The 24,943-nt window shown below is 44.6% G+C and overlaps 1 protein-coding gene across 4 annotated transcripts in view; it reads right to left on the bottom strand.

The window, feature by feature from the left end:
• ESRP1 (epithelial splicing regulatory protein 1) overlaps window positions 1–19,738 on the bottom strand; it is a 31,384-nt gene extending 11,646 nt beyond the window's left edge. For all 4 annotated transcript variants that reach the window (XM_067292296.1, XM_067292298.1, XM_067292297.1 and 1 more), the window contains exons 1-11: window positions 19,510–19,738; window positions 19,266–19,394; window positions 18,404–18,517; window positions 15,711–15,825; window positions 7,849–7,947; window positions 7,688–7,742; window positions 5,784–5,894; window positions 5,566–5,698; window positions 5,442–5,484; window positions 3,644–3,945; window positions 1,788–2,006 (exon numbers count right to left, since the gene is read on the bottom strand). In XM_067292296.1, coding sequence (XP_067148397.1) covers window positions 1,788–2,006; window positions 3,644–3,945; window positions 5,442–5,484; window positions 5,566–5,698; window positions 5,784–5,894; window positions 7,688–7,742; window positions 7,849–7,947; window positions 15,711–15,825; window positions 18,404–18,517; window positions 19,266–19,394; window positions 19,510–19,641 — 1,452 coding nt within the window. In that variant the 5' untranslated portion in view covers window positions 19,642–19,738. The remainder of the gene's footprint in view (window positions 1–1,787; window positions 2,007–3,643; window positions 3,946–5,441; window positions 5,485–5,565; window positions 5,699–5,783; window positions 5,895–7,687; window positions 7,743–7,848; window positions 7,948–15,710; window positions 15,826–18,403; window positions 18,518–19,265; window positions 19,395–19,509) is intronic.
• Window positions 19,739–24,943: the final 5,205 nt, after the last annotated feature.

The raw sequence follows: 24,943 nt of genomic DNA, 5'->3' as shown, positions 1-24,943 counted from the left end.
ATATGGAAAAGGCAGCACTTCCCAGGTGCACTTTGGTAAGACTTGGTCTTACCAAGTTTAAGAATGCACAATTGGCATATCTGATTCACACTTAATTACCTGCGATTTTTAAATTTTAAAAGGTAAATACAGCCTCAAGTGCCAATGTTAAATGATTTTTTTTGTTGTTCAGCCCGGTATGTGCTAGAATATTTTAGAAGGGCACTAGTCTAAGGCTGATAAAGCAGGTGGGCTTGATACATGTTTGTGGGAAAATACAGCCTTACAGACAGCAGTGAGTGGGATATGCAATGGGCAGAACCATTTTAGCCACACACAGCTGTTGGCTTGAAGTAGCCAAAAATGCAGGTGGAGATCTGAAGTCAGCTCTAAATTAAGTTCTGGGCCAGTTCTGCTAGTTTGAGGGAAGAACAGCTATATTGCCATCCTTTACACACTTGTTCAGGACTAGAGGAATTGAAGTCAGGAATAGTGGGATTAGGTAGAAGGTTCAGAAAGATAAAAAACAAAAAACCAAGAAGTTGGGTGAAAGGCAGCCCCCCCCCCCCCAAAAAAGACTGCTTATGGCTATCCACCGACCTTGTCCAAAGGACTATATACACCCCCCCCCCCCAATTTCTTCCTCCAGATTCTTTCATCTCTGATGGCAAGGGCTGATACTAGTGTAAGCCTCCTGTTTGTGCTTTAGCATCTGCATCTTTTCATTGGTCTCTTCTAGCCATGTACATTCCTTATAAATTTCTTCAGCCTTATCTATGGCTAAGTCAAGCCCTCACAGATCCAGAAATCTTAAGACAGAGTATTATTATAACTACAGTCCCTTCTCCCCACAACTCCCCAAACACAGAAGCCTTACTCCAAGACAAGGAAGCATTTTGCAGTTTAAACTTAAGCCCAGTGGTGCCCAAAACAATTTTAGAAGAGCCATTTTCGACCCACAGTAATCTTCAGTACAACCATTCAGGGCATCTCCATAGAGTTAGAGGAGCTGCCTTCTCCTCCTTGTCTTCACCTCCCTCTAAAGTCACAAGACTATGCAAATAGAGGAGGAAGTCACAACATGTGGCTTAGTTTCTACCAAAAGTTACTTTAGGCAGTTTCGAGGAAACAATGGCAGAGAAGTGGCTATCTATACAGGTCAATGAGCTGTTAATTTTGGTGCTTAGCTGCGAGCATTTAAATGTTAAAAGAAAGCAACCACGCAGTTCAGAAGACCCAGCACTTCATCTGCTCATATATGCCATAGGAAATCCTTTGGTCTCTAGGAGGCTGCAGTCATGGGTGTCCTCAAAAAAACACCTGAAGCACATTGTTCAGCAAGGCCGGTGCAAGTAGACATGCTCCTTTGCAAGCTCCCATTGGCCACACTTCTTTGGAAGATATGCCTTGTGTATGAGGAATTCTGCATGCTGTGAGCAGGGCTTTTAGTTCAGACCTCCTACAGTGGTGGATCACAGCTGTTGCTCTGGGAGTGCAGGCAGGCAGGCACATGCCCACCTGGGCATGCACACACCCTGAGGTTTGCAGCTTGGCTTCAGACATGTGGGTCTCTGTAACAGAAAGCACTGTGCAGCAAGTGCAGCAGTTGTTATAGCAGGGTTCAAATAAGCTAATCCACCTATCACTGCTACTCTTAGAGCAGATCTGAAGGCCAATGAATGTCACTAATGTCAATCCCAAAGGTGCTCTCTTCTACTAGTGAGGATATCATCCAATGGACAGTGTTCATGTACACAGGCAGTTGGAACAGAGCAGCCAGAGCTTGGGTTTTTGTGGCACCTACCAACCTGGTGATTTAGTACCATGTGAACTCCATGGGTCCGGATATCTGTAGAAAATTCCCCCAAGAACTCCAAGATGTCTTCAATAGTGGCAGCATAGGGAAGACCACGCAAACGTATGCAGTCTCTGACGGTGGTGGGAGGCACGAACTGCTGAGGTAATACTGGAAGGATGGGTGGTGTTGGGAGAGGAATGAGAGGTGTGGAAGAGTACCTGTTCAGCACCTGCACAAGAACAGAAATCCCCCTTAATCATTCTTCAATTCAGAAGAACTAAAACTCCAATCCCATCTTTTTCAGTCTGGGCAGTATTTTAAAGAAACATGGAAGCTAGTTTCTGGACTTACACCAAGGCAGCAGCACTTAGATTTCAGATGGTTTTATAAATCTTTGGATCACTTGCTTGAAACATGTCATTTTTATTTGGAGCATGCACTTGGGCCATTAGGAAAGTCTTAGAAGACCTCTTAGAACATGAAGCTTGTATGTATACAGCATTTTTATTGGAGAAAAAAATCTGGAAGTGTTTCATCAGCTACTGGGTCATGGGAGATTTCCCCCCCTTTTTTGCCTGTTAAATAGGCAACAGCAACAGCTATAAACACTATTACCCAAAGCATCTCTTCTCCTAAGCTTTAGTAGAGAACACTGGGAACTAGAAGCAAGTTTCACTTCCAGCATTGACTTGAGATACCACAGTCCATCAAGCAACACCATCTGCTGGGTTACAGAATTTGAAAGAAATAAAACCCAAGTCACACTGAGATTTCTTATTACTAATTTTAACACTAAAGAAACCCTTGCCTAGTCAAGAGTTGGTTGAATATTCAATCACTTTGAATATTTAACTACCTTTAACTGCCTCTGAGTAAGATTAGGATCCCTTTATGTTTACAGAGGTTTCAGAGGTTTTTCCCTAAACATAATATAAAGCAATGCCTTACAACACAAGATGCAGAGCACTTGAGAAAACAGTACAGGTGTGAGTTGCAGGTATAATTTCTCATCATTAGTGTCACCTGCAGAACACTGAGCAAGGCACTGAAACCTCTATTTTGGGGGTGGGAGGGAGAACTCCTGAGAGCTACTCCATTGCCTGGTTACAATGAAATGGCTATTGGTAGGCTGCAGTTCGCACTATGGACAGGACTTTCTAGGTATGTTTCGAAGTATGTTGCTGACTTCAACCTATGATAAGCTCTGCAGATCTTGGGAGACACATACACACTCCTCTCAGCCTCACTTCCTTTCCCTGACAGGGAAACTGCAATTAATGCTCCATCGAGCCCCGTTAGTGCAAGAGGCAGCAGTTCCAAAGCCCTGCCACCCACAGTTAGGCAGACAGTGCTGGCACAAGTCAGCTGAGACCTGCGCTTACAGGCAATTCATGAGAATCTTCAAATACACCACTCTTAAGAAGCTACCTAGATCAAAAGGCTCTATTTTTCTATCCCAGTGACTAAAAATAAGTCTTGTATATCAAGATTTGTCACTAGCACTCCTCCTGAAGAGACCTAAGCCATCAGTGGACTTAGACAAACCCAGCATCTCTAGTGTATAGCACTAGAGCTATTTAAGGTTTCTGTTATAACTGCTGCTTGCAGGGCTATCAGAAGCCAAAACAAGGGTTTAACATATGGAAAAGGAAAAAAAAAAAAAAATCATACACAGCAAGATCCTTCATTTAGAGAGAACAAAATCCTATGGAAATTAGCCAGTACTCTTTCCAGCAACAATCAAGAGTTAGAGAAGGTGGGGGGAACTCTTCAGTCACAGCCAAGCAGTATTTGCTTAAGCTATTGTATTCCAATTTAAGAGTTTGGATTACAAGCTTTACAAGTATTTGTAAGCTTTACACCCACCTGCTGAACTTCTGCTGCAGTGCTCCTGAAGAGTTCAATGTACCTTTTTCCCAGCAAGTCCTTATGCTTTTTCAGTGCATTTTGTGCATATTCCTCACAAGCAAACAACACAAAGGCATCCCCCGTTGGTCTGCTGTCAGGGTACGTGACAAATAGGACTCCCTCCTTTCCTCCTGTTACGGGGCAGTGCTGGCCGAAGAATGTCAGCACTTCTTCTGTTGTTACATTGAAGGGAAGACCTCGCATCCTGACAATCACTTGGTTTTCTTTTGATAAGAACTGTGCAACCTCATTGGAAGTGCCTTTAACACAAGAAGCACAGAAATACTGAAGTTCAGGTAGCCACATGAAATTGTGAGCAAGTCTGGCATAGCTACCTCCTTCTCCCCCTGGACAGCTTCTGAGCAAGTAGAGCAACATTTGCCTCCAGAGTCAGGGAAAGATGTCCTATAATGTAATATTTCTGGTTTATCAGACTGGGATGTTTCCCGTGAAAGTCAAAAGATAAAGGAGCAGCATTGCTAGAAAGAGATTTATCCTTATCCAAAGGGAAAGTAGCAAGTACTTACAATATTCAGAGCCCAAGGAAAGCAGTCTGACTCTCTCGCATGAGCAGTACCTGTGCTGCCAGGCATCTCTGCTTTCTAACCTAGGAAAGCCTCCAGCATGCTCTGAAACCACAGTGTTTAGGAACCAAGTACCCAGACCATTGGGCTCAGAAAGAATGTGAGAAGGGTGAGTTAAAGGTGGCTCAGGAATTTCATCCTATTCTGATAAAACTGTCATCCTTCACGGTTTGCCAGTTCTGCTTTCAGTATCTCTAGGAGACCACTGTTGCTCATACCTTTATGCTTATACTACCCTATCCAAAGCCAGCTGGTAACCAAGTTTGCACCTTAACAGTTCTTTCACTTACAAGTATCCCAGCTTTGTAGAACTGGCTACAAAAGAAGTTTGGTTGTGCCAGACCAGACATATGCTATTTTTCCTAGGTTTATGTGCAATGTCTTTACTTTCAATGGTATAACTATTCCCAATCCTATCAACTGGCAAAGCATTTGACATCTTCCCCCCTCCAAAACCTGAACCTTAGGCATCCAGTTAGCCACTTAAGATCCTTGTTGGTTCCTGACAGAGATTTGTTGTGGAGATCATAAGATAGTATTGTAGACATGTAGCCGTTTATTGGATCTTAATCCAAACTCCATGTTTGCAGTCATAAAAGAATGGAGAGACTATGGGAGGGTTTGCAGGACAAGTTTTTCAGCCTTTCAACTCAAGGTTTGGAAATATTCCCCTTAAATAAGTATTCTCTTTAAATTCCCCCTTTAGTTTGAGAGGCAAGCAAAGGCTTGACTTGAGGAAAATCAGTTCCATAAATCCCTTGTTATTTACACTGTAAAATCTGTTTGCTTTTACATGCAAATCTCCACAGCAACAGCAGTTATTGTTTTGAAAGACTACTCTGGTTTTGTTTTTCAGCAATCAATAACATTTAAGTCCTGTCAGTTAGGAAGATGACCTAGCAAATTAAATTCATATGCAGAATCACCTGGTCTAATCAAATCCTTATTTGATAGGCTGCATGAAAACAGCAGGGGTGTGGAAGAGGGAGAGGGGTAGATAAATCATGAAACAGCTTGGACTGCTAGCAGAGTACATATTAATCAACATGCCAGTCACCTACTTGTTCACAGAAGGAAATGAAAGACCACATCCAACAAGAGCAGTTTACAACCAAAAGTTAGTTACAGGTGCTGACAGAACAAACCATCCCTTCCCACCCCCTAGAAATTACCTCCTGCGATTTTAAGGAAGTCTTCACCTGTTGCCTTGTATACCTAAGGCAAAAGAAAAGAACGTGATTGACATGCTATTTGCACTCCTATTGAGAAAAGGATTTCAAAGCCAGTATCACACACCTCAATGTATCGATTCCCCATGTGATGCTTGTGTCTTTGTAGCGCTAGATCTCTATGCTCTTCGCTTACAAACCTCACGAGAGCCTCCCCGTTCCTCCTACCTTGGGCATTGAGGCAGAGTGCAGCACCTCCCCTGGAAGATTTAAGACAAACAAGGATAAGACTGATTGAAGCAGACAAAACACTACAAGGGCATGGATAAATCCTTAGCTACTAACTTAGCGATATTTAGGCCTTTGAAGAATCTTGCTATGTCCTGGTCTGATGACTGCCACGGTAATCCTCTTGCTCGGATTACAGCATTATCATCCACAAGTTCCATCTTGCTGCTGCAGGCACAGAAAAAGGAAATAATGCTGAGAAAATAGTCTTCAGTGTCTGTCACACACACAGCACTGTTTGTTATCTGTACTCCACTCACAAGCTTATGTCCATGCTCCATGGCTGCTGGGCAAGGCTGGAAGGTACTGCCACAGCAGCAAAGGCTAAGAGCTGTCATGAGCCTAAATCACTGCAAGTCTCTCCTATTCATTCTGCCTACACCCTTCAGCAAGCATCTACCCTGTTAAGCCACCTCCTTCCTAACTACCCTTTCCTGCTTCGTCACCTTTGCTCCTTGAGCTCTCATCTTCTTGGTGATATTTCCAAATTACTCTCCATTCCTGACACATACCAATGTTTTGTGCTTCTCCATTGCCTAAACAGGCAGAGTGGATTAAAACTACATGCCTGCTCTTATGATTTTAGACAAATGGAATTTGAAGCAGAGCAGTTAGATGTGGTCATAACTGAAGTTAGGTTCTCTTATTTCTACTGGCTTTTTATACTTTGTCACAGTCACGAGTACCCAGCACAGAGAAGACTCCTGCCTAAAGAGCTGTGCCTTAAAGTTTCTTATTTAGGCCATCTCTGTGCTACTAGAGATTATTATAGTTACAGGCTACACTGGTTGCTTAGCAGGGGAATAGCTCAGCCACAGAAAGCCAGTTTTAATTGGTCATTACTGTAGTCTCATTCTCTTACATGGGTTAAAAACAGTGTAGAACAACACACTCAGGGCTACCAAGGCTGCTGCTCTGTCTATTGTAAGGACAGGGTGTTGCACAGAAGAGACTTTGGGTTTGATTAAGCGGTTGAAGTGTTGTTTAGCATCAGTGAAAGGACTCTCTTATTCTATACTTTGTCTTTAAACATAGACCTGAGGATGGGGGAGGAATAAGACAACATGTTACCTTTTGAACTGTTTCTATAAAGGCATGTCATCAGAAACAAAACATCAACTTTCACTTTTCACTGTCACAAATAAGACGGGAATCTTCTACCTTACCCCAGGATTTCATTAGTAAAAGGGAGAAAGCTTAGAACAATACTAAAACATAACCTCCTGAACATTTGGATATTTTCTGCCAATATTGTTGCATTCTTTTCTCGCCACTTTTCAGAAGTATCTGTATCATCTACCATTACCATGGTTCATTAGTCTGGAAGAGGGAAGTAAGTATTCATGCAAGACAGGAATCTAAATAAGATCAGTTTAGCACCAGTCACTTGTGGTACTGCAGAGGAAGTACCCCAGCAATACCACTGAGAAAAATCTGTTTGAAGACAGAAGAGCATGATTACATTTTAAAAAACAGCCATCAAGATTATACAAAGCTTTATGCTTAAAACATGTTTGGGAAGAGCACAATCTTCATTGTTTATTCAATTTACTGGTAGGACTATTGTTTGGCACTGTATCTTTATGGAAATGTCTTTCCTATACAAAATAACAGTTCCTGAATACACCTTATGCTACACTTTTTCTGCAATTTGTTTCAAAGTTAATACCAATAGGGTTACTTCTGCAAAACCCTTCAGTTCTTTGTTAACAACCCAGCATGCTTAGCACTCACTATAAGCACTTATTAGTCAACCCAGAACCACCAACGGCTAACAAACAACATCTAAACCTAGCAAGGAAACAGTCTTACAACAATGCAACTTTCTGTTCCCTTTCCTGATTAAAGTACCTAAATTATTCCCACAACAGTGGCAAGATAAAAAAGTTTGCAAATTATGAGTACAGAAGAGTACACCTTACCTAAGCAGTGTCTTAAAAAGGAGGCAGGAAGATGCTTACCAAGGCCCGCTTTCAAATTTGTAATTCACTCTTTCTGGTTCTGAAAACCTGTGATCTATGAAATACAGTGCAAGTTATTTTCTTTTTCCTCAGCATACAAGACAGGCAGAAAAAAAAACAAACAAGCAAATACAGAAAGCTAGTTCATTGCAATCACTTACTGTATGGTTCAGATATTAGCATTAAAATAATTTTCCCCATATCTTCAACTTGAGAGGTTCCGTATGGAAGCGCTGGGCTGTTCTTGTCAAGATTTAAATCTTTATGCTGGAGTTAAGTCAATCATCACTGAATAGATTTCTAATTGGCCTCTTGCTAGGGCAACAAGCTTTCATGCTATTCTTGATGGTAAGTCAGCTTCTCAGGGGAACATTTAATCCATTTTCCTGCTGGGATACAACAGCTGATCTGGGTTAGCAGCTGACTCTGCCTCTAACTAGTGCCACCTGCAGGAGCATGAGATCACTCCAGAAAGTGGCTGGGGACATGAAACCCCATAATAAGGACATTTAAATTTAATAGTCATGCATTATGTACAGCTGTAAGACAGATGCACTCTTGCATGGACAGGACTGGAGTCCTGTCCTTTGTAATTAGTGTCTTCCTTAATCTCTAGCAGAAGATTTGGAGAAGAAGCAATAGCTACAAACTCCAAAAATAAGAGGATGTAACAAATATTTTCTAAACAAATCCCAAAGTGGAACAAATATCTTTTACTGCTTTGACAAAATTCATGAGTGACACCTTTTCTAGATCTAGCCTATTAGCATAAAACTCAGTGTAACTTCTGTTACCCAGAAGCACTGTGACAATCAGGCAAGAATGCACTGTTGTGGCTTAAACAAGAGATGAAGCAGAACCCCTCAGCCCATATACTCTTCTCCCGGAAGGTTTTCGAAGAGAATAGCAAGGATAAGGGAGCAGGAAATGCTCCGTCTTAGAAAGACAGGTTGTAGACTGACCAGATAAAAAGCCATGTTCATAAGTGGAGGAAGTCTGATTTAAGAAGCACATACCATCTTTTTCACAGATTTTTAAACTGAGTTACTATGGTGCCTCTCCCTGTTGTATCCACCCTGCTCTGTAGTTTGGCATTACAGAACTGTGAGATTACTTGCAATTCTGCTCCGTCATTTATGTAACCAGTTTTTAAGGCCTCCCCCCCATCCCCTCCTTGAAGAGTGAAGGGACAAGGACAAATACAGAACAAGTGAAATAGAAAGCAGTTTGGGAGCTGGACTTGCTTTGAAAGACTTGCCTCAACAATTTATGTCAAGACTTTAGAGCAAAAATCCAAGAATTTCTTAAACAATGAGACCTATCCTGGCCTGGCAGCACAGCAATTCAAGATATTCAAAAAAGTCAAAGACACCAGTTTGCCCACATTTTGATTTCCACAAAACTAAATTAGAAGCACTTGAACAGATCTAAGAGAATTGTGGTCCTCAAAAAGTTACTTCTCAGTCCAAGATGGTAAGGTTCCTCTTAAGAGGATAGCTTTCTCCACTTAGAGCTGAGCACATTTTGAATTGGCAGGTGCCTGGATGAAGGACAGGGAATAAAAGAACAAGTTCTGTTAAAAACAGAAACAAGTATGAGCTTATACCATTACACTTGATGCAGAGTGTGTGCACGTGGCAGAGGGGGAAAATGTGAGTTTTGTTGTGAAACAAGATCTTCCTACCATTTGTAGATGACAAACCAGTCCTACAAACAGATTATTTATTGCCTCAGAACAAGGTAACATTTAAACTCTAAAACCAATTGGAAAAAAGTTCAACTGAATTCATGAGTTGTTCTTCCACAGGAAGGAAAGGAAAGATACGTCTTCCCCCCCCAGCCTGGCAGTTCTGAGACTGATTTGATTTGGAGGCTTTGTCACTATTAAAGTGCGCATTGGAGAATAGAAGGTGGGAGGATGATGCTCAATATCACAAGAACATTTAAAGTTGAAGTGACTTATTGCAGTTAAAAGTAAACTAGTGCTCCCTCCCTTCCAACTGCTCCAGTTTGCTAGCCATTTTCCTCCCTCTCCCTAGATGCCTTACTTTGGAGTAGAGTAAGGAGAACATTAAGCAGTTCTCTTAAAAAACAGGCTAGTTTTTCCCAAACAAACCACGTGCAACAACCCCCAAGCACAGTTTAGGGGACACTACCCCAGTATTCATGACAGCAAGGAACTCTATTGCAGCATCCCTCCCTAAGCCGTACACATGGGCTCACCTTCCCCGGTGGGGAGTGACTGAGCCACAGATACAGCCTGCCTTCACCCTGGCAAAGAGGGCCTCTAGTCAGCACCACGCAGGCGTCCGAGCACCTTGTGGAGCAAGACACCGCAATGCTTCTCCTCCTTCCCCACCGCCTTCCCCTGCAGCACTTGCAGCTACACACATGCGGGTGCCCAGACAGGCACCAGCACCCACTCCAGGAATCAGAAGTTACTGAGGAGGCAGATATGGGAACCTGGCCTCACCTAGCTGGCCATTTTAATGAAACTTTTGGCCACTTTGTTATCTCTGCCTTTTCTCTGCACAGGTTGACAGAAATGAGGCAGGAGGTTCAAAAGCTGTTGGGGCAGGGAACACGTGCATACACACACACACCAGCTTGGCTGTTAAGCCACGCTCTCAAAGCTAGAGAGACAGTTTAATACTTCATTTGCAGCACCAAAAAATCACTACAAGCGATTGGCCAGGGAAGTGGGGAATGCAGCAGTGTGAAGGGCAGGGATTTTTAAATGAGGCTATTGCACAAGCAAAACACCCCCCCCCCCATTCATTTTCTTCAGAAAACAATTTTCATTGAAGTTATTGATCAGCAGGAGATAGTAGTCCCTAAAAAATGCCCTAGTGCTGACAGAAGCTGATGACCAGGTGTTCAGACACTGGGAGTCAGTTGTGCCAAAGAACTCCAGATTAATATAAACACAGCAGGAGGAGAGGAAGAAATTCATCAACAGTAGTAGGAGGGAAAGGGAGGAAACTGCTCACACCTTTGCCCCTGATTAGCTGGGAGCAAGACTTTTTCAGCAAAATTGGAAAAGAAAGTTTACTGCTTTCTGCACATATAAAGGAGCATGTTCATACCATCAACTAAGTGAAAACTTGAATTCTAATGAACATATGGCTGTCTACATATGGCTGGACTCCTATGGTCTGAGGCACTGGAAACTTCAGGTACTTAGGTAAAAAAGCAGTTAATGGAACTTTAAGAAAACACTGCTCGTTCTAAAAAGGGATAGATAACATGTGTGCACACATGCACATATAATTTTTTTTAAAACTAGCTTCTCCTACCCAAATTGGACATAAAGTTGATTGCAGTGGATAAATCTAAGTTCACATTTAAAGAAGTGTTAGAAATTGGGCATGGCTGCTAAAGCTACCATACAAAGTAACAAATACTGTGCTACATATTCTAAGTGAAGCAAAGGGGAAAAGATGCACCCAAACAAGACAGGACAGAGAACAAGGAGCTCCTCAGTCTTGCTGCTTAACTGTGGTACCACCTCCCCTCGCAACACACTGCAAGTTTGTAAAGCAAGGAGGAAAATCATTCTACATCAAGTTCATCTGCATGTATAGGGGAAGTTTCTAATGCATTTCCTCAGGTTCTTCTCTGCAGCTTCACCCAATGACAGCATCCTCTAAACCTTCTTCTTCCCTCACACTGTCTCTTCCATTTCTCCAAGCCTCAACCCCTCTCCCAACTAAGGCAAAAGAAAAACTGAACATCAGTCATGTAGCTTACCTCAAGACCTGGGAGACAGGACATGAACTACTATTACAATTATGTTCTTCATTGATGCTCTTTCCTCTTTGGTTTGTCTTTAGGTCTCATCAGGCAGAAGATTATGTCTTTTTAAATACTATTTTGTATAAAGGGAATCCAATATCACCTGGTTCCTGGGTACTACCACAGGAAGTGTGAACAGAAGTATAAAATGTTCAGTTAATGGCCATTAATGGGCTTTTGATAGCCAGAGCTAAGTACTATTGGTTATAACTGTGCTCCCCATCACAATTTTAACTTGGGTGTCTTAAAAAAAACCAGTTTCAGTATTGTACCATCCAGATCCTATGGAGCACACTCAGCACATTGCTCAGAAGGATTCCTGCATTTCTACCAAAGACAGCCAGCAGATGCTCCTAGTGAGGAGCTATCCTCACAAACCAAGTTCAGAAGGGAGCAAAGCAGACCAGATACTGGAGGAAGCAAGAGCTATTTGCCATGTAATGGCTTCTGCATGCCCAATCTTGAGGCAAAGAAGGATGAGTCTTCTGCAGACCGAGTTACAGGATAGTCATGCAAGCTTTGCTCACTCCACCCTGAAGGCATTCACAGTAGTGAAAACTGGCTCAGCAAGCTTTGCAAATTAAGCAGCACAGCAAGTATGGGAGGTACAGAGGGTGCAAAAAGAACAGCCCTGCTTCTTTTGTATACTTACACATGCTTAAAGAGATTTCAACAGACTCAAGGTCCTTTCTTTGCAGGAACACAATCACCTCTCCCAAATTATGTTACTTGAGATTTCTTGCAATTGTCCTGCTGTCTCTTCCCTTTCACTATACTGACTGAAGAAAGTCTGCCACAAGACTCTTTCCTATACTAAAAACTGTTGAAAACAGTTAGCTAGGAAGCAGCAGCACTCAGATAACAATTACAACTAGTCTCAGTTTTTCCTTCAGCCCTCAAGTTTGATGGCATTTAAAATGTTTCCTTACCTTGCATTAAAAGAAATTGGTGACTTATACAGGATTTATGATTTTTTGGAGGTGGCAGCAGGGGGGAAAACAAAGCTTTCACCTGAGCTCTTGGATTTGAAATAGTTTTGTTACTGTAGACAATTTCAGGTAGTCTGCTAGAAAAGCAAGTCTCAAAAGTACTTTAAGGGAAGAATAAGCCAGCTAATTATTTGGTTAATATCTCTGGTTTTTCCTCACAGGAGATCTTGCCTTCTTTGCACAGAATATACTACCAGGCATCAGCTATTCAGTGTTTTACACACTGGAATACACATCTTGAATGACTGTTGCAGGAAATTGTTTCCCTTGATTGTCAGGGGCAAAAGAGTACATTCTACATTAGCCTGTATTTTGTTGTTTAATCAAATGCTGCCAATCAGAATAAAAACCCTTGGAAGCTATACCCAGCTTTCCCGTAACAGAGGAAACTTGTGTGGCATCTCATATGGGGACACTGAGACAGAAGGACAAGCAGGAACGTGCCCCAAATCATTCAACTCCCGCTGCTGCCATCATTTTGCGACTGCAGCTCTAGTCAGTATGTGGCCCCTAAACCACAGTCTGCTTTTCCCACCAGATGCTGACTGACCTGGCCTAGGACCATTTGCCCAGCACAAAGGAATCTGGGAAGATTCCCGCCACGCAGCCCCTTTAGCCGTAGAGTAGAAGATCTGTAATTTTTGCAAGAATGAGAGACAGGTCAGATTCTGTGTGCTAATCCGCAGCTGTTTCACCCTACTCCAGCTGTTTCCAGCTTGCCTTTTTCCCTTAGCACACCCCCTTCAAATCCATGTTCCTTTCCATTCAGCGTTTGCTTCCCTTTACTACATAACTGTTTTAGAAGGAAACTAGTTGTTCCACTTAAAACAAGAGTCTGCACAAAATTGCTTAAACTAATCCTTAGACTTAATCAGCTTCAACAAAACTTATCACAAGCATTACATGTGTGCCCAGACTCTCCAAATGCAATTACAACTTATACAACTTCTGACACTGAGGAGGAGATTAAGTTGGTACATTTGAGCAAGGTGAGGAAAAAAGTTATCACATTTGGCAGGAGCAGGAAAACAAGATTTTACCTTTTCAGTGACTGCATGCTTCTCCCATGTGTCACCCCCACCAAACACTCTCAAACAATATGGGGCACAAACAGTTAATATTTCATCCATGTTATATAAACAGAGCAAGTTTACAAATAAAAGCATCAGGAGTTACAAAACAAGACAGACCACAAAGATTAAGATAAGAATAGAATAAAGTTATTTAGATTTTTATACCTAAAGAGAAGGGTGTCAGATCCTGAATTCAGACTCAAGTTGACACCATTTGGATAGATTGTCCTAGTCTTCAGGAACAGGAGGAAATACTGTCTGCAACTGCCAACTGCAAAGGTAGATGCATTAGAAAAGAAACCTTAGACAACAAGTGAAGCTGCAAGAACTACATCACCAAATCCAACTCAGATCAGGTCTAGGTAATAATTCAGCTAGATATAAGGCTTAACATACCATAAGGCTTAGCCATTGCCCAAAACAAACAAAAAGCCAATCCCCCTCCCTCCCCCTAACACCATCATTCTATCATTTGTCTTCACCAGACGAAGTGTCCTTTGGTCTCCTGGACCACTGCCTCCTTTTCTGAACATGGTCCAAAAAAGGAAAACAGAAAACATCACTTTCGAAGGTACTGACCCTTTCGGGGCTTCCTGGCAGCCAGGGAGCACAGGCTGATGTGCTCCTCATCTCCCAGCAGGCAGGGAGCACACAGTCTGTCACCACGCCTTAGCTGACTAGTGACACTTCAGGTGCTTGCAATCATGTAAGTGTTTCCAGTGGCAAGATGTACATCAGTCAGTCACACAGGGAGAAAGCAAAGGCATCTCTCCGAAACAGCTGAAGCAGCCCATTGCCTTTAAATAACATCTCCAGCTCATGTTTTCTGTCAGAGAATCCCTAAACAACATATTAAGCTTCTCAATCATAATTTAAGTCGCCACCATCATCCAGTTTTTAGACTGTGCAACACAAATTTAGCTTTCCTGCACAGTAAGTGTAGGACTGGATTTCTAGGAATACTACTTTCCTTCAGAGCAGAAAGGATGCCTCTTAATTTGCAGATGGCAAAGCAGAGTAGACAGCTTCTAGCACCCAGCCTTATGGTGTAGGAAAAATAAAATTTAATAAAAAAAGATTATTCATATAGATATTTTATGCCCTGCTGCCACAACAGGTACAAAACCTCAGCAATACAGCTGAGGCAAGTCTTGGAGACTAAGACTGGATTATTTCAGGTGTCAGACTGAGTCAGAAAAATGCAACCTCTCAGAGGCAACCACTCTACAGACATCATAAGCTAGCCAAATGTAGAAAAATGATTAATAACAACTAAAATTCTTCTCAAATCCCTTTATCCTACTTCCTAGATGGTTTCTGTGGTCACCATTTCAATGGGTTAATAGGGAAGTCAAGCGTTTTCCATTTTTGTGAGCAAGTCTGAGACAGGGACTGGAGCCTGCAGCAAGAAGAGAGGCTGCCAGGGAAGCACAGAGTCATTTACAGCACCTGTCTCAGCTCTGGGAGCTGTATGTAGTATGCAAACAGAACAGAGCTATGACTAGTAAAGAGCCAGACAGGACTAGGCTATAGACTACTTAAGACCATTTTGAAAGTAATTGTAGACACCTGTGCCACTGAAAGGCCACACGATACCAACAGCATACTATTGCCACCCCAGCCTCACGTCATAACATCGAGCATGTACAGCCTACATCATACTCAGGCTGGATACTACATGTACAACAGCGCCCCTGTCTAAGGTCTGCTCCTGGACCAAAGTTTCACTACTGTCCCACTTCAAGGATATCCCCTCCTCCCCAATTTAAGATAGAAGCTCTCCCCATATTCATACTCATCCAAAAGTCTAAACCAACTTATGCAATAAACCACCCCACAACTTTAGAATTCACATTAATTATTTGAATAAACATGCGCTACTTACTTTAAAGTGAAGACAGAACTTTAAAGAGACAGAACTATAAAGACAGTGAAGAAAGTATACAGAAATTAAGAAGAAATACAGGATTTTTTCCATGGCATCATGTACCTTCATATGGCTTTTTTTTTTTTAAACCTTTATCTTTGTGAGAATGCTCAGTACAGTTCGAGTTACTCATTAAAGTTATACTATCTCTAAACATGCATTGCAGGCTCCCACCTCTCTGTCCTAGAATTCAGTGAGAGCTATAACAACGATGATGTCTGCTACCATTAAAAGGATACATTCCATCATGGCCACAACATCAAGTTTGCTAATGTCAGGAGAGCCGGGGCAACACTTCTTGAACTCTTTTCGCAAGTCAAAAAAGGAGTAGAAGCATTCAGGCAATAAGATATTCTGTAAAAAGAACAAGGCAACTACTGTCAGCTACGGTGAATTTCTCCTTTCTCTTTAGATACCAAACTTGCTGACAATTTCTTTCAAGTAGGTAAAAAAACAAACAGCCTGTGCTACAGAGAAGCTCATATGGCTCCTCTTCACCATTTAAGTATGTTTATCAACTTTTTTTTTTTTGCTTACAACTTCCTCTCTAGATGGTTTAAAAAGAGAAATGTACTTTTACACTGCCAGAGAAACACTTGCTATTGTTACTGGTACCTCAGATCCAATATATATGTAGGAGAGCAAATGAGTGTTATTGTAACATTTATCATCAATTCTTGATTCCAATTTTAACTGAAAAAAGCCAGGGGGCACTCTGTTCAGTTTGAGCCAAGCAAATTTTGCAAGACTAGCCAGAGACATTTTGGTTTAGAGACAAGGCTGAGTTTCCAGAGCACAGTCACACTTCAAATATTTATTCTCTATATACAATTAAACTCTCTTCCCCCCCCCCCCCCCAAGTACTAAGCACATATGGGTTTGATACAGTATAAAGGTTGTCTGTCTATGCCCGATAACTGCATTAATAACAATCTATGAAGCCAAGAGTAAGTTACATAGCTCATTGCAAATAAGTGCCAGTAAAATCCTTTTTGCCCCACCACCAAACCTACCACATGCTTTGCTTTGGGATGGAGGGGAGGGAGAGGGGATAAGAAGAGAAGACTTGAGGAGACTCTTTAAATTAAAGCAACCCCCCACTCCACCAATTACTTCTTCATCCCAGACATCCCTCTACAGCTTAGTACTCCATCTGGTTGATGCCAGCCTCCAGCTCCTCTAGACTCAGAGCTCCATTTCTGTGATTTAATGACTAGTTAGCACCTTGACATTATAATAGAATGAGAGGACATATGGGTGCACATTTAGGAAGCCCTAAGAAAGGAGTTTAGGTTCTAAACAAGTTCTGCTTTGAAAATATTAGAGCCTATCTTAGCATACGGACAGGTGCATTAGGCAAATTATACCCTTTAAAGGCAAACTTAGGAAAATGCGGGTGTACTTGCCAAGACTTCCTGATCTAGTTTTAGCATGGCTATTTCTTCTCCCATGAGAGATCAAATTCTGTTCTTACTGAAACTCAGTTGAAACAGTTTATGCTGATTCATTCTCTGAATACTGTGAACTATGAGACAGTCTCAGACTGGGCATCTCAAAAAAAGTAGAGAGGAAAAAAGCATTTACAAGAACCCAGATTTCTGCGTATCTGAATTTTAGTTTTTTTTTCCCCCCTTGAACCTCAGTATTTGGGAATTCACCAAACAGCTACTACAGGTCTCATAAGCATTTGGCTTACTTAATCTATAGGCAGCATACAGCAGATTTCAAGTGAATGCTTTGTCCTGGAACAGCAGCAGAAGGTTTTGACGAAGATTTGATTTCCATCAGTGACACTGTGGTGATACACACAGAAAAATGGTTCCCTATCCTTGAGGCCAAACCAACTTAAATAAGAGTAATTGTAGGAATTGTCCTTTCTTTCATCTATACTGTTTAATTGCATGGAGAAGTTAACTGCATAAAACACATAACAAACTTTATTTTCATTTATAATGGGTAACAACCTGTTTCCCCATCTTCTCCCAGCCACATTATATTCTCTAAGACAAAATTACACATTTACAAGACAAGAAGTTCCTTCACTGCAAATTATGCTCATGGTTTCTCTACAAATGCTTCAAAGATATAAATACAGCACCAACAACTATTAAAAGCAACTCATTTGATATCGATTTATAACAGCACAGACTTGCAGCATTGCACCTTCCAAGGTGAAGCAGCAGGATGACAGGCGCAGATCAGCTGAGGAAACCCCAGCAGATTATTACAAACCAGTGCAGGTTCATAGCAAATCACAGACCAGGGTTTTATTAACATTGGGGCAGTTATTTTATGACAAGAGGCTCAGCACACTGCTGCAACCCTATCACTAATGAAAAGCGGACAGGAGCTCACAACACTGTTAGCAATTTGGCAACTCTCAAGTTATAGAAAACTCCAGACTATGGGACTAGTCATCACTCACGGCCTGCCTCATACCACTGTTCAGCACCTGGCAAATACAAGCACCGCCCTCACAGCACCAACTGAATACACAGAGATTGAAAGCTGCTGAACCTAAAGGTGAATGTAAAGTTTCAAAAGGTGGCTTATGATTAAGGTGGTTAACTATTTTGCAACCTTTTCACATCTCCATTTGTTAATCCATTGTAGCTATTACAGCAGTGTAAGATGTGAAAGTTTAGAAGCAGTGCATTGACAGAGTAGTCTCTCAAACACTTAGTTCAAGGGAGTCTTTCTTCTTATTTAACTTAAAAAAGGCTCAAGGCTGCATAAGCACATGGCATTATCTATGCCTTTCACATGGACAGGCTCTTAAGTCTGGTACGGATATTGACTGATGAGCAATGCCTAAATTACAAGTGTGCAAAACTGCCCTCACATTACACATTTTAAGATAATTTGATCAATTTTGCAAGAAAGCAAATAAAGCACTCTAAGAGTAGTCAAATTTGAAGTTACAACTACATACCTTCTTGGAAGCTTCAGGATGCAGAACTTGCCTAATGTGCAGCTGTCCATCAGTACAGAAACAGAAGGAAGTACCTACACCAATATTCAGTTCATTGCTCACGGACTGATTAAACTGAAAGCAGGAAGAACAAGAGATTCACATGGAACAGAAATCAGAGTTGCTGCACTAGTCAGCGTCATCGCTGAGTAGTACATTATTCCTGGTCATGGAGCTGTAATTTCTCCTTTACAAGCCTAAAACTTCACTTCTATAAGCTTTTTTTTCAGTAGCTAAGGACATGATAACTTGTGTGATGACCTATCTCCAGAAGGAAGTGCCCCTTCTCCCCTTCTGTAGGGATGTGCCCATGCAGATGCCCACCTCACAAAACATCTCCTTTTACAGGGGCCTTTGCAGAGCTCTGCAAGGAGACCCACAGCCAGCACAGAGCTGGGGAAGCCTGTGCACAGGAGCCCTCAGAGCACCCAGGCGTGTTGGGAAGAGGAAGGCTTTCGGCCCTACCTTCAGTAAGAACTGCTCTCCTGCCTGCTTATTTAGGGGCTGCAGTACTCCTGCCTTCTCGCCAGGACGGATGAGCTGCTACAAGCCTTATTAACAGGCCTGCCAGCACCCTGCCTTTACCAGGGGCGCGCAGGGCGCTAGACTTCGCCGCCCACACTAGCCAAGGCTCGCCCTCGGCTGCGACTCGGGCGCCAGCACGGCAGGAGAGCGGGACGGGGGTGCTGGCTCAGATCTGCCTCTCTTGGGGAGCTCAGCCCCACTGCCCAAGGGTGATAGGCCGGGGCAAGCGGGGAGCCCCCACGCCCGCCCTGGGGCCGGCCCACGCGTGGGCCCCCGGGGGACCAGGGCCCGGCGTCACCTGTCTCAGCGCCTGCTCCAGCGGCGGCGCCAGCGCCAGGCTCTCCGCGTCCACCTCGGTGACCTCCCGGCACTCGGCCGTCAGCTCGGGGTGGTCGGGCCGGACCAGCACGTCGTGCGGCTGCCCCAGCTCCGGAGAAAGCAGAGGAGGCGAGTGAGCGCCGGCCGCGGCGCCCCCGGCCCCGCGGCGCCCCGCGGAGCGGCGGGCCGGGGCGCTCCCTCCTCCTCCTCCTCGGGGCAAGTACCTCCTTACTCCTCAGGTCGACCACTCGCCACAGGAGCTGGAGCAGCTCCCGCTCATCCGAGCCCAGCCGCGCCCCGTTGGTGCCCGCCGTGGTCACGAAGAGGATCACCAGGTAGTCGGGAGACGCCGTCATGGTGCCGCCGGGCCGGAGGGAGGGGAGAGAAAGAGGGGCGAGAGAGGGAAGGAGAGGAGAGGAAAAAGTAGGAAAGAGGCCAGAAACTTTCCGCGCCGAGGCGCTCCCAGGGAGCCCCAGAGCCCCTCGCTCCCCTGGGCGGGCGGGCGGGCGGCGGCCGCTCCACGCCGGCTGCAGCGCGGAGACGCGCAATGGCCGCGGGCTTTTCTGCTCGGGGCCGCGGCGCTACCTGCCCTGCCCGCCCCGCCCCGCCCCCGCCCCACGTGGTGCAGGTAGCGCGCACCTGGCGCCGCCGCCCATTGGCCTCGGCGGCGCGGCGCGGCGCGGCGCGGGGGGGCCGAGCGGGGCGCCGAGATTGCGGGCGGCCGCGGGGCCGGGGCGCGGTTGCCGCCGGGGGTGGCGAGGGGGCGGCGGGAGCTGTCCGAGGCCGCTCGAGGTCTCCGAGGGGCCCTCGTGCACCCCAGCGGCGCCGAGCGGCCGCGCCGCCTTGCAGACGGGCCCCGCGTCCGCGGCGCGGCCTGCCGGCACCGTCCCGCCCGCTGCGCCTCGACGGCAGGGGAGGCGAGGCGAGGCGAGGCGGCCACGCGGCCCGCGGCTGCCCCGGCGGCTCTCCGCCCTCGGGGCGGGCAGGCGCGGCCCGCCCGCAGCCCCAGGGGCCGAGCCGGGCCGGGGCGCACCGGCGGGGCCCGCCGCCTCCGGCAGCACCGGCCCTGCAGCGGCGTGAGTGGACGGTTAAGCCTTTCCCGCTGTCCTGCTTGCGGCTGAGGCTTCTCAGCTTCTGTGTCGCCCAGGCCCGGGCCCGGCGGCTCTGGTCTCAGTGTTTTAGGAGGTGGTTGGTTTGGCTGTCACAGCCTTCCCTCGAGGGTAGAGCAGCAGTCGTGATTTTGTTGTGTTCTTCATGACAACATCTCCTTTTCTGGCGATTTTCTTTTTTTTCACTGTGAAATTTATGTTTAAGTATGTATTGTTCAAAAGGTGATTTTTTTATTACAAATAAGTAACTGGAAAGGTTACCGAATACAAGGTAAACAAGTAACACTAATTTTCCCCAGTGAAATCCTGTAGTATGTCTAGTTCTTTAAGACCCTCATCATGTATTTTCAACTTCATCGTGATGCTTCTTCTCTAAATTTCTACCGAGATGATTGTGCACGTCATCCTTTTCTTCACCACTGTTCCTTGTGTTGGAACAGGTTCGCAGCTTGCACCATCCTTTATTAATGCATGCACATTCGTTGGTTTGGCAGGAAGGAACAGGATGTGTTTCATAAGTGTTGGGGCCTGGGATCCAACCAGCCACTGACTATTCCAGCTGCTGCCTGGTACCCTCATCCTGCCACAGTTTGTTGGGCCTGGTGCCGTGTGTTCTCCTCACATGGACTGCTGCCAAATTCCTGCTTGATAGTCTACATGCTTCAACCTATGGAGGTTGTCTCTCACCCTTTTTGGCACAGGATACTAATAATGGTGTTCACTGATAGCAGTTCTTGTAATTTTAGGTGTACAGTTGGCACATGAGATTCTGCACTTTTTAAAAGAGACAGCTGAAATCTGCCATATTAATCTGATGTCAAAAAACATCCGAGATAATTCTGCCCCTTTTGTAGGAAGGTCAGAGACCCTAGTTTTCTTGCTGGATTTGTTTTCCAACTTTCTGCTGCACTGAGCAAAACATACCCCAATGATCTGCTTCATGTATGTGTCTTCAACAGTGACTACAGATCTGTACACAGCACCTGAGAAGTGGGGTACACGATGTCTTTGGTCCTCACACAGAGTGTTTGCTTAGTGGTCTTTGCTTAGCCTGAAGCTGAGGGATTCAATGGAATAGAGAGAGTTTCCCCCTCAGGTCTTAGTTTCTTGCAACTTCTTTCTTTTTAATTATATTTTATGCCTGAAATAGTAAAATAGTCCAGAAGTACGTTTCTGAAATGAATTCACACTGGAGCATGCCAGACAATACGTGCTTGTTCAGTTGGTCTTCTTTCAGGACAAGTGTAACCTCATCATTTATTCTAGATGGTTTCCTTCCCAACACCTGCTTAGTCTTCTGGATGCAGCCCTTCTTATCTTTTTTCTGAGAACAGTTTCTGGATGTATAGGTGTTCCTTTACTTGTGATTATATTTTGTGTTCTGGTTTATGCATTTCTTTTTTCCTCCTTATCCCTCTTGTCTTTTTCTATCTAGGACCATCAGATTCCCTGGCTTATTGCTGCTGCAGGCTACCATTGCATATACTAACCCCCTTCATAAATTAAACTGCACCCTAAAAGTGTTTTTAATTCCCATTATGCTACCTGGGTTATTGATTAGGCAGTATTTTATTTATTTATTTTTGAAGTCACTCAACTCTAATTGCTATGGTAGTGCCATTACCTTTTATTTTTCTTTCTTGAGTAACACATTCCCTAAAATGCCTGTTTTCCAATCACAGTTCCCGTTCCACCCTGTTTCTTTTATCCCTTCAGTATCCGGTCTGACAACATGCACCAGTTGTTCAGGTTCCTGTGTTTTGCTGCCCACACTCCTGGCATTTGTGTACTGCCATTCCAGTTGCATCTCACTGGCTGTACGTTATATCCCCAGGCCTGACTAAACACAGTCTTTGCATGAAGTGTCATCTTCCAGAGGACATCAGTGTTATTACTGACCGGAATGTACTAGTACGCTTTGAGGAAAGGGGACCTCTCAGAGTTGCTCCCAGCACCACATACCTGTATGTCTCTCCTCAGGTGTTCTTCTGTTTCCCCCTCTTCCATCTGTCTTTCTCATCTTCAGCCTCTTTGCTAATCTCAGTGTAACTGTTTCTTGCAGCCCCTTTTATACCTGTTCTGCTTTCCCACTGCACCTCCTTCTGTGCCACTTTCTGGGATTTCTGGAACTATTCACATCTTCCCTCACGCCAGGGAGTTGATTTTAACACCACCTCCTCCACCACAGCAAGAGATCTGTGTGCCCTCTTATTTATTTCTTCCACATGTTCCTGAAGCTTCCTCCCTCTCATCCTTCAACCCCTCATCTCATGGTTTCTTGGCTACAAACCCATGGCTCTGCACATCTCATCTCCAGGTTTTCCCACAACCCTGAGTTCTGCATCTCCCAACCTGTTTTATTACTCTGTATGAGTCTTCTGTTCATCCCAAAGCCCCAGAGCCTGTGACTCTCTTATCCTTCCCCGTGCAGACCTTTGCTCCATGCCAGATCTCCCACCATGGCTTCCTGTATCACTCTTCCCCATCAGCACTTAATGTTTTCTTTCACAATATCAACATTTTAAAACTGTAATGGGAGAATCAGCAGAGCTGTATCATTTTGTTGGAATGTGTTAACGGTTACCACCAACTGCTTTTTTAATTTAAGAAAGTTACTGCTGCTAACCAGATTGTTTTCTCCATTTTCATCAGTCAATAAATATCTATTGATATCTAAATCATTCCCTGAAATCATGCAACTGGATGTGACGTAGAAACACTGCTGCTTTACCCTGAAGCACAGAAATGCCACTGACTTGTAGGCTCAGCCAAACACTGAAGTCAATGACATTACATTCATAGCCATCTGAATTTAATACTGCAAATCTGATTCTTCTCACATCCAGAGCTGTAGCTCTCACTGATGGTGAGGGAGTCCGTGTAGACAAGAACGCAGGGCTGGAATTCCCCTGCTGGTTACTGAAATTACTAGTGTTAGCTGACCTGCTTGTAGTATTGTCCCCGGCTGTCCCAAGAGAGAAGCCATCCGGCTGGGAGTGTACTCCCCCAGCACAGTGGTACGGACTACAATGCCCATGTTTGGAGAAGATCTACAAAAACTATTCTTGCATAAAAGTCTACAAAGAGTGCTATAAGCATAATTAAAAGAAGTCATGGCAAGTGTAAGTAGTGTCTGTAAGGCGATGAGCTAGTTTAGCAAAATATATATAAATTCAAGATTTTTTTTTTTCTACATAAAAGTTGTATATATAACTCCAAAAGTTTAGATCAGGTTACCCACCAGGGCAAGAGCAGCTCTCAGCTTCGGGCCAGAATGAGAGCTGGCAAATCTTCTGCCAACGTTGCCAAGGAGGCCCCTTGATTCTCAAATTCTGAAATGTTTCCATGAAGAGATTTGCAATATTTTAATTAGCTCTGTTGAAATGGTATGAGGAGGCAGTACCATGATTTCAGCTGATTTAGAAGCAATTCAAGTTTATGGAGCTCCCTGCACTGCAGCAAAACACATCTTCATTTGTGCCAATAAAACTGACTGTAGAAGTGTGCATTGTGACCCAGCTTCCCAACATACCGTGTGGGCACCGGAACTTCCTGAACTAGTTTCACCACTGAAAATGGGAATGTAGAACCACACCCTTGTTTGAACTGATGCAGCTTTTTCGTATAAAGCCCAAAGACTACAGCTCCTGGTGCAAGTGAATCTCTGGAGTGCTGAGAAAGAGGCAAGTTTAGCTATAGAAACAAAAAGGGGACTCATCATTTCCTGGGGCACACGCAAAACAGCTTACTTCTTTAAAAAGCTATTCCAAAACAAGACATAGATAACAAGGTATAATCGTCACCATTAAGGAAAGTGCAGAGATGCAGCTGGCGCTCAGGCTGGCAGCTCTGAGGACGTGCTACGCATCCTGCTCTAGACTGCCTCTCAAAGACACATGGAGCAGCGTTCAGTCACTGTAGATCCAGACCTTGGACACAAAACTTGCATAACCACGCACCGTTTGCGTAAGGTCAGCTCCACCGCGTTCTCATGGGCACAGGCTGACTTTGGCTTCTCGGCATCTCTAACGCACGTACAACTTTGCTGCTGTTACTGGGTGGCAGGAGACACTAAAATAGAACATTAAGTGCTGTGAAAAGGCTGTATGGAATCATTCCACGCGTATTTAAGATAAGTGTCAATTTCTTATGTCCGGAAAGGGTTAAAGACAGGCTGGAAAATACATTTCTGAAGCTGGACTGCATTTACTTTCAGTTAACGTTGAGCCAGAGCTAAAACCGGTGAAGCCAAACGCGAGCAAGCCTGGGAGCGGGCAGCAGGCCCTGGCGCACACCCAAGGCGGGATATCCCGGTCCCCCGGGCGCGCAGGCAAGCGCCCTGCGCGACAAGCCTCTCGCGGGGCCCAGCCGCAGCGCTCAGTCCGCGGGTCCCCGGGGGCGCGAAGCCCCGGACGCCCCTTGCTCCCCCTCCCCACACCACCGCAGCGCCGCCAGGGGCCCCGACGGCTGCCGGCCGCGGGCAGCGCGGAGAGCCGCGGCCCCGCCGCGGGCCGCCCCGCGGGCCTGAGGGCGGCGGGGGGAGGGGGGT

Source organism: Apteryx mantelli, chromosome 2 (genome assembly GCF_036417845.1).
Source record: "Apteryx mantelli isolate bAptMan1 chromosome 2, bAptMan1.hap1, whole genome shotgun sequence".
Classification (NCBI taxonomy): Eukaryota; Metazoa; Chordata; class Aves; order Apterygiformes; family Apterygidae; genus Apteryx; species Apteryx mantelli.
Note: the sequence above shows the minus strand (reverse complement) of the source record. Positions and strands in the feature narration are given on the sequence as shown.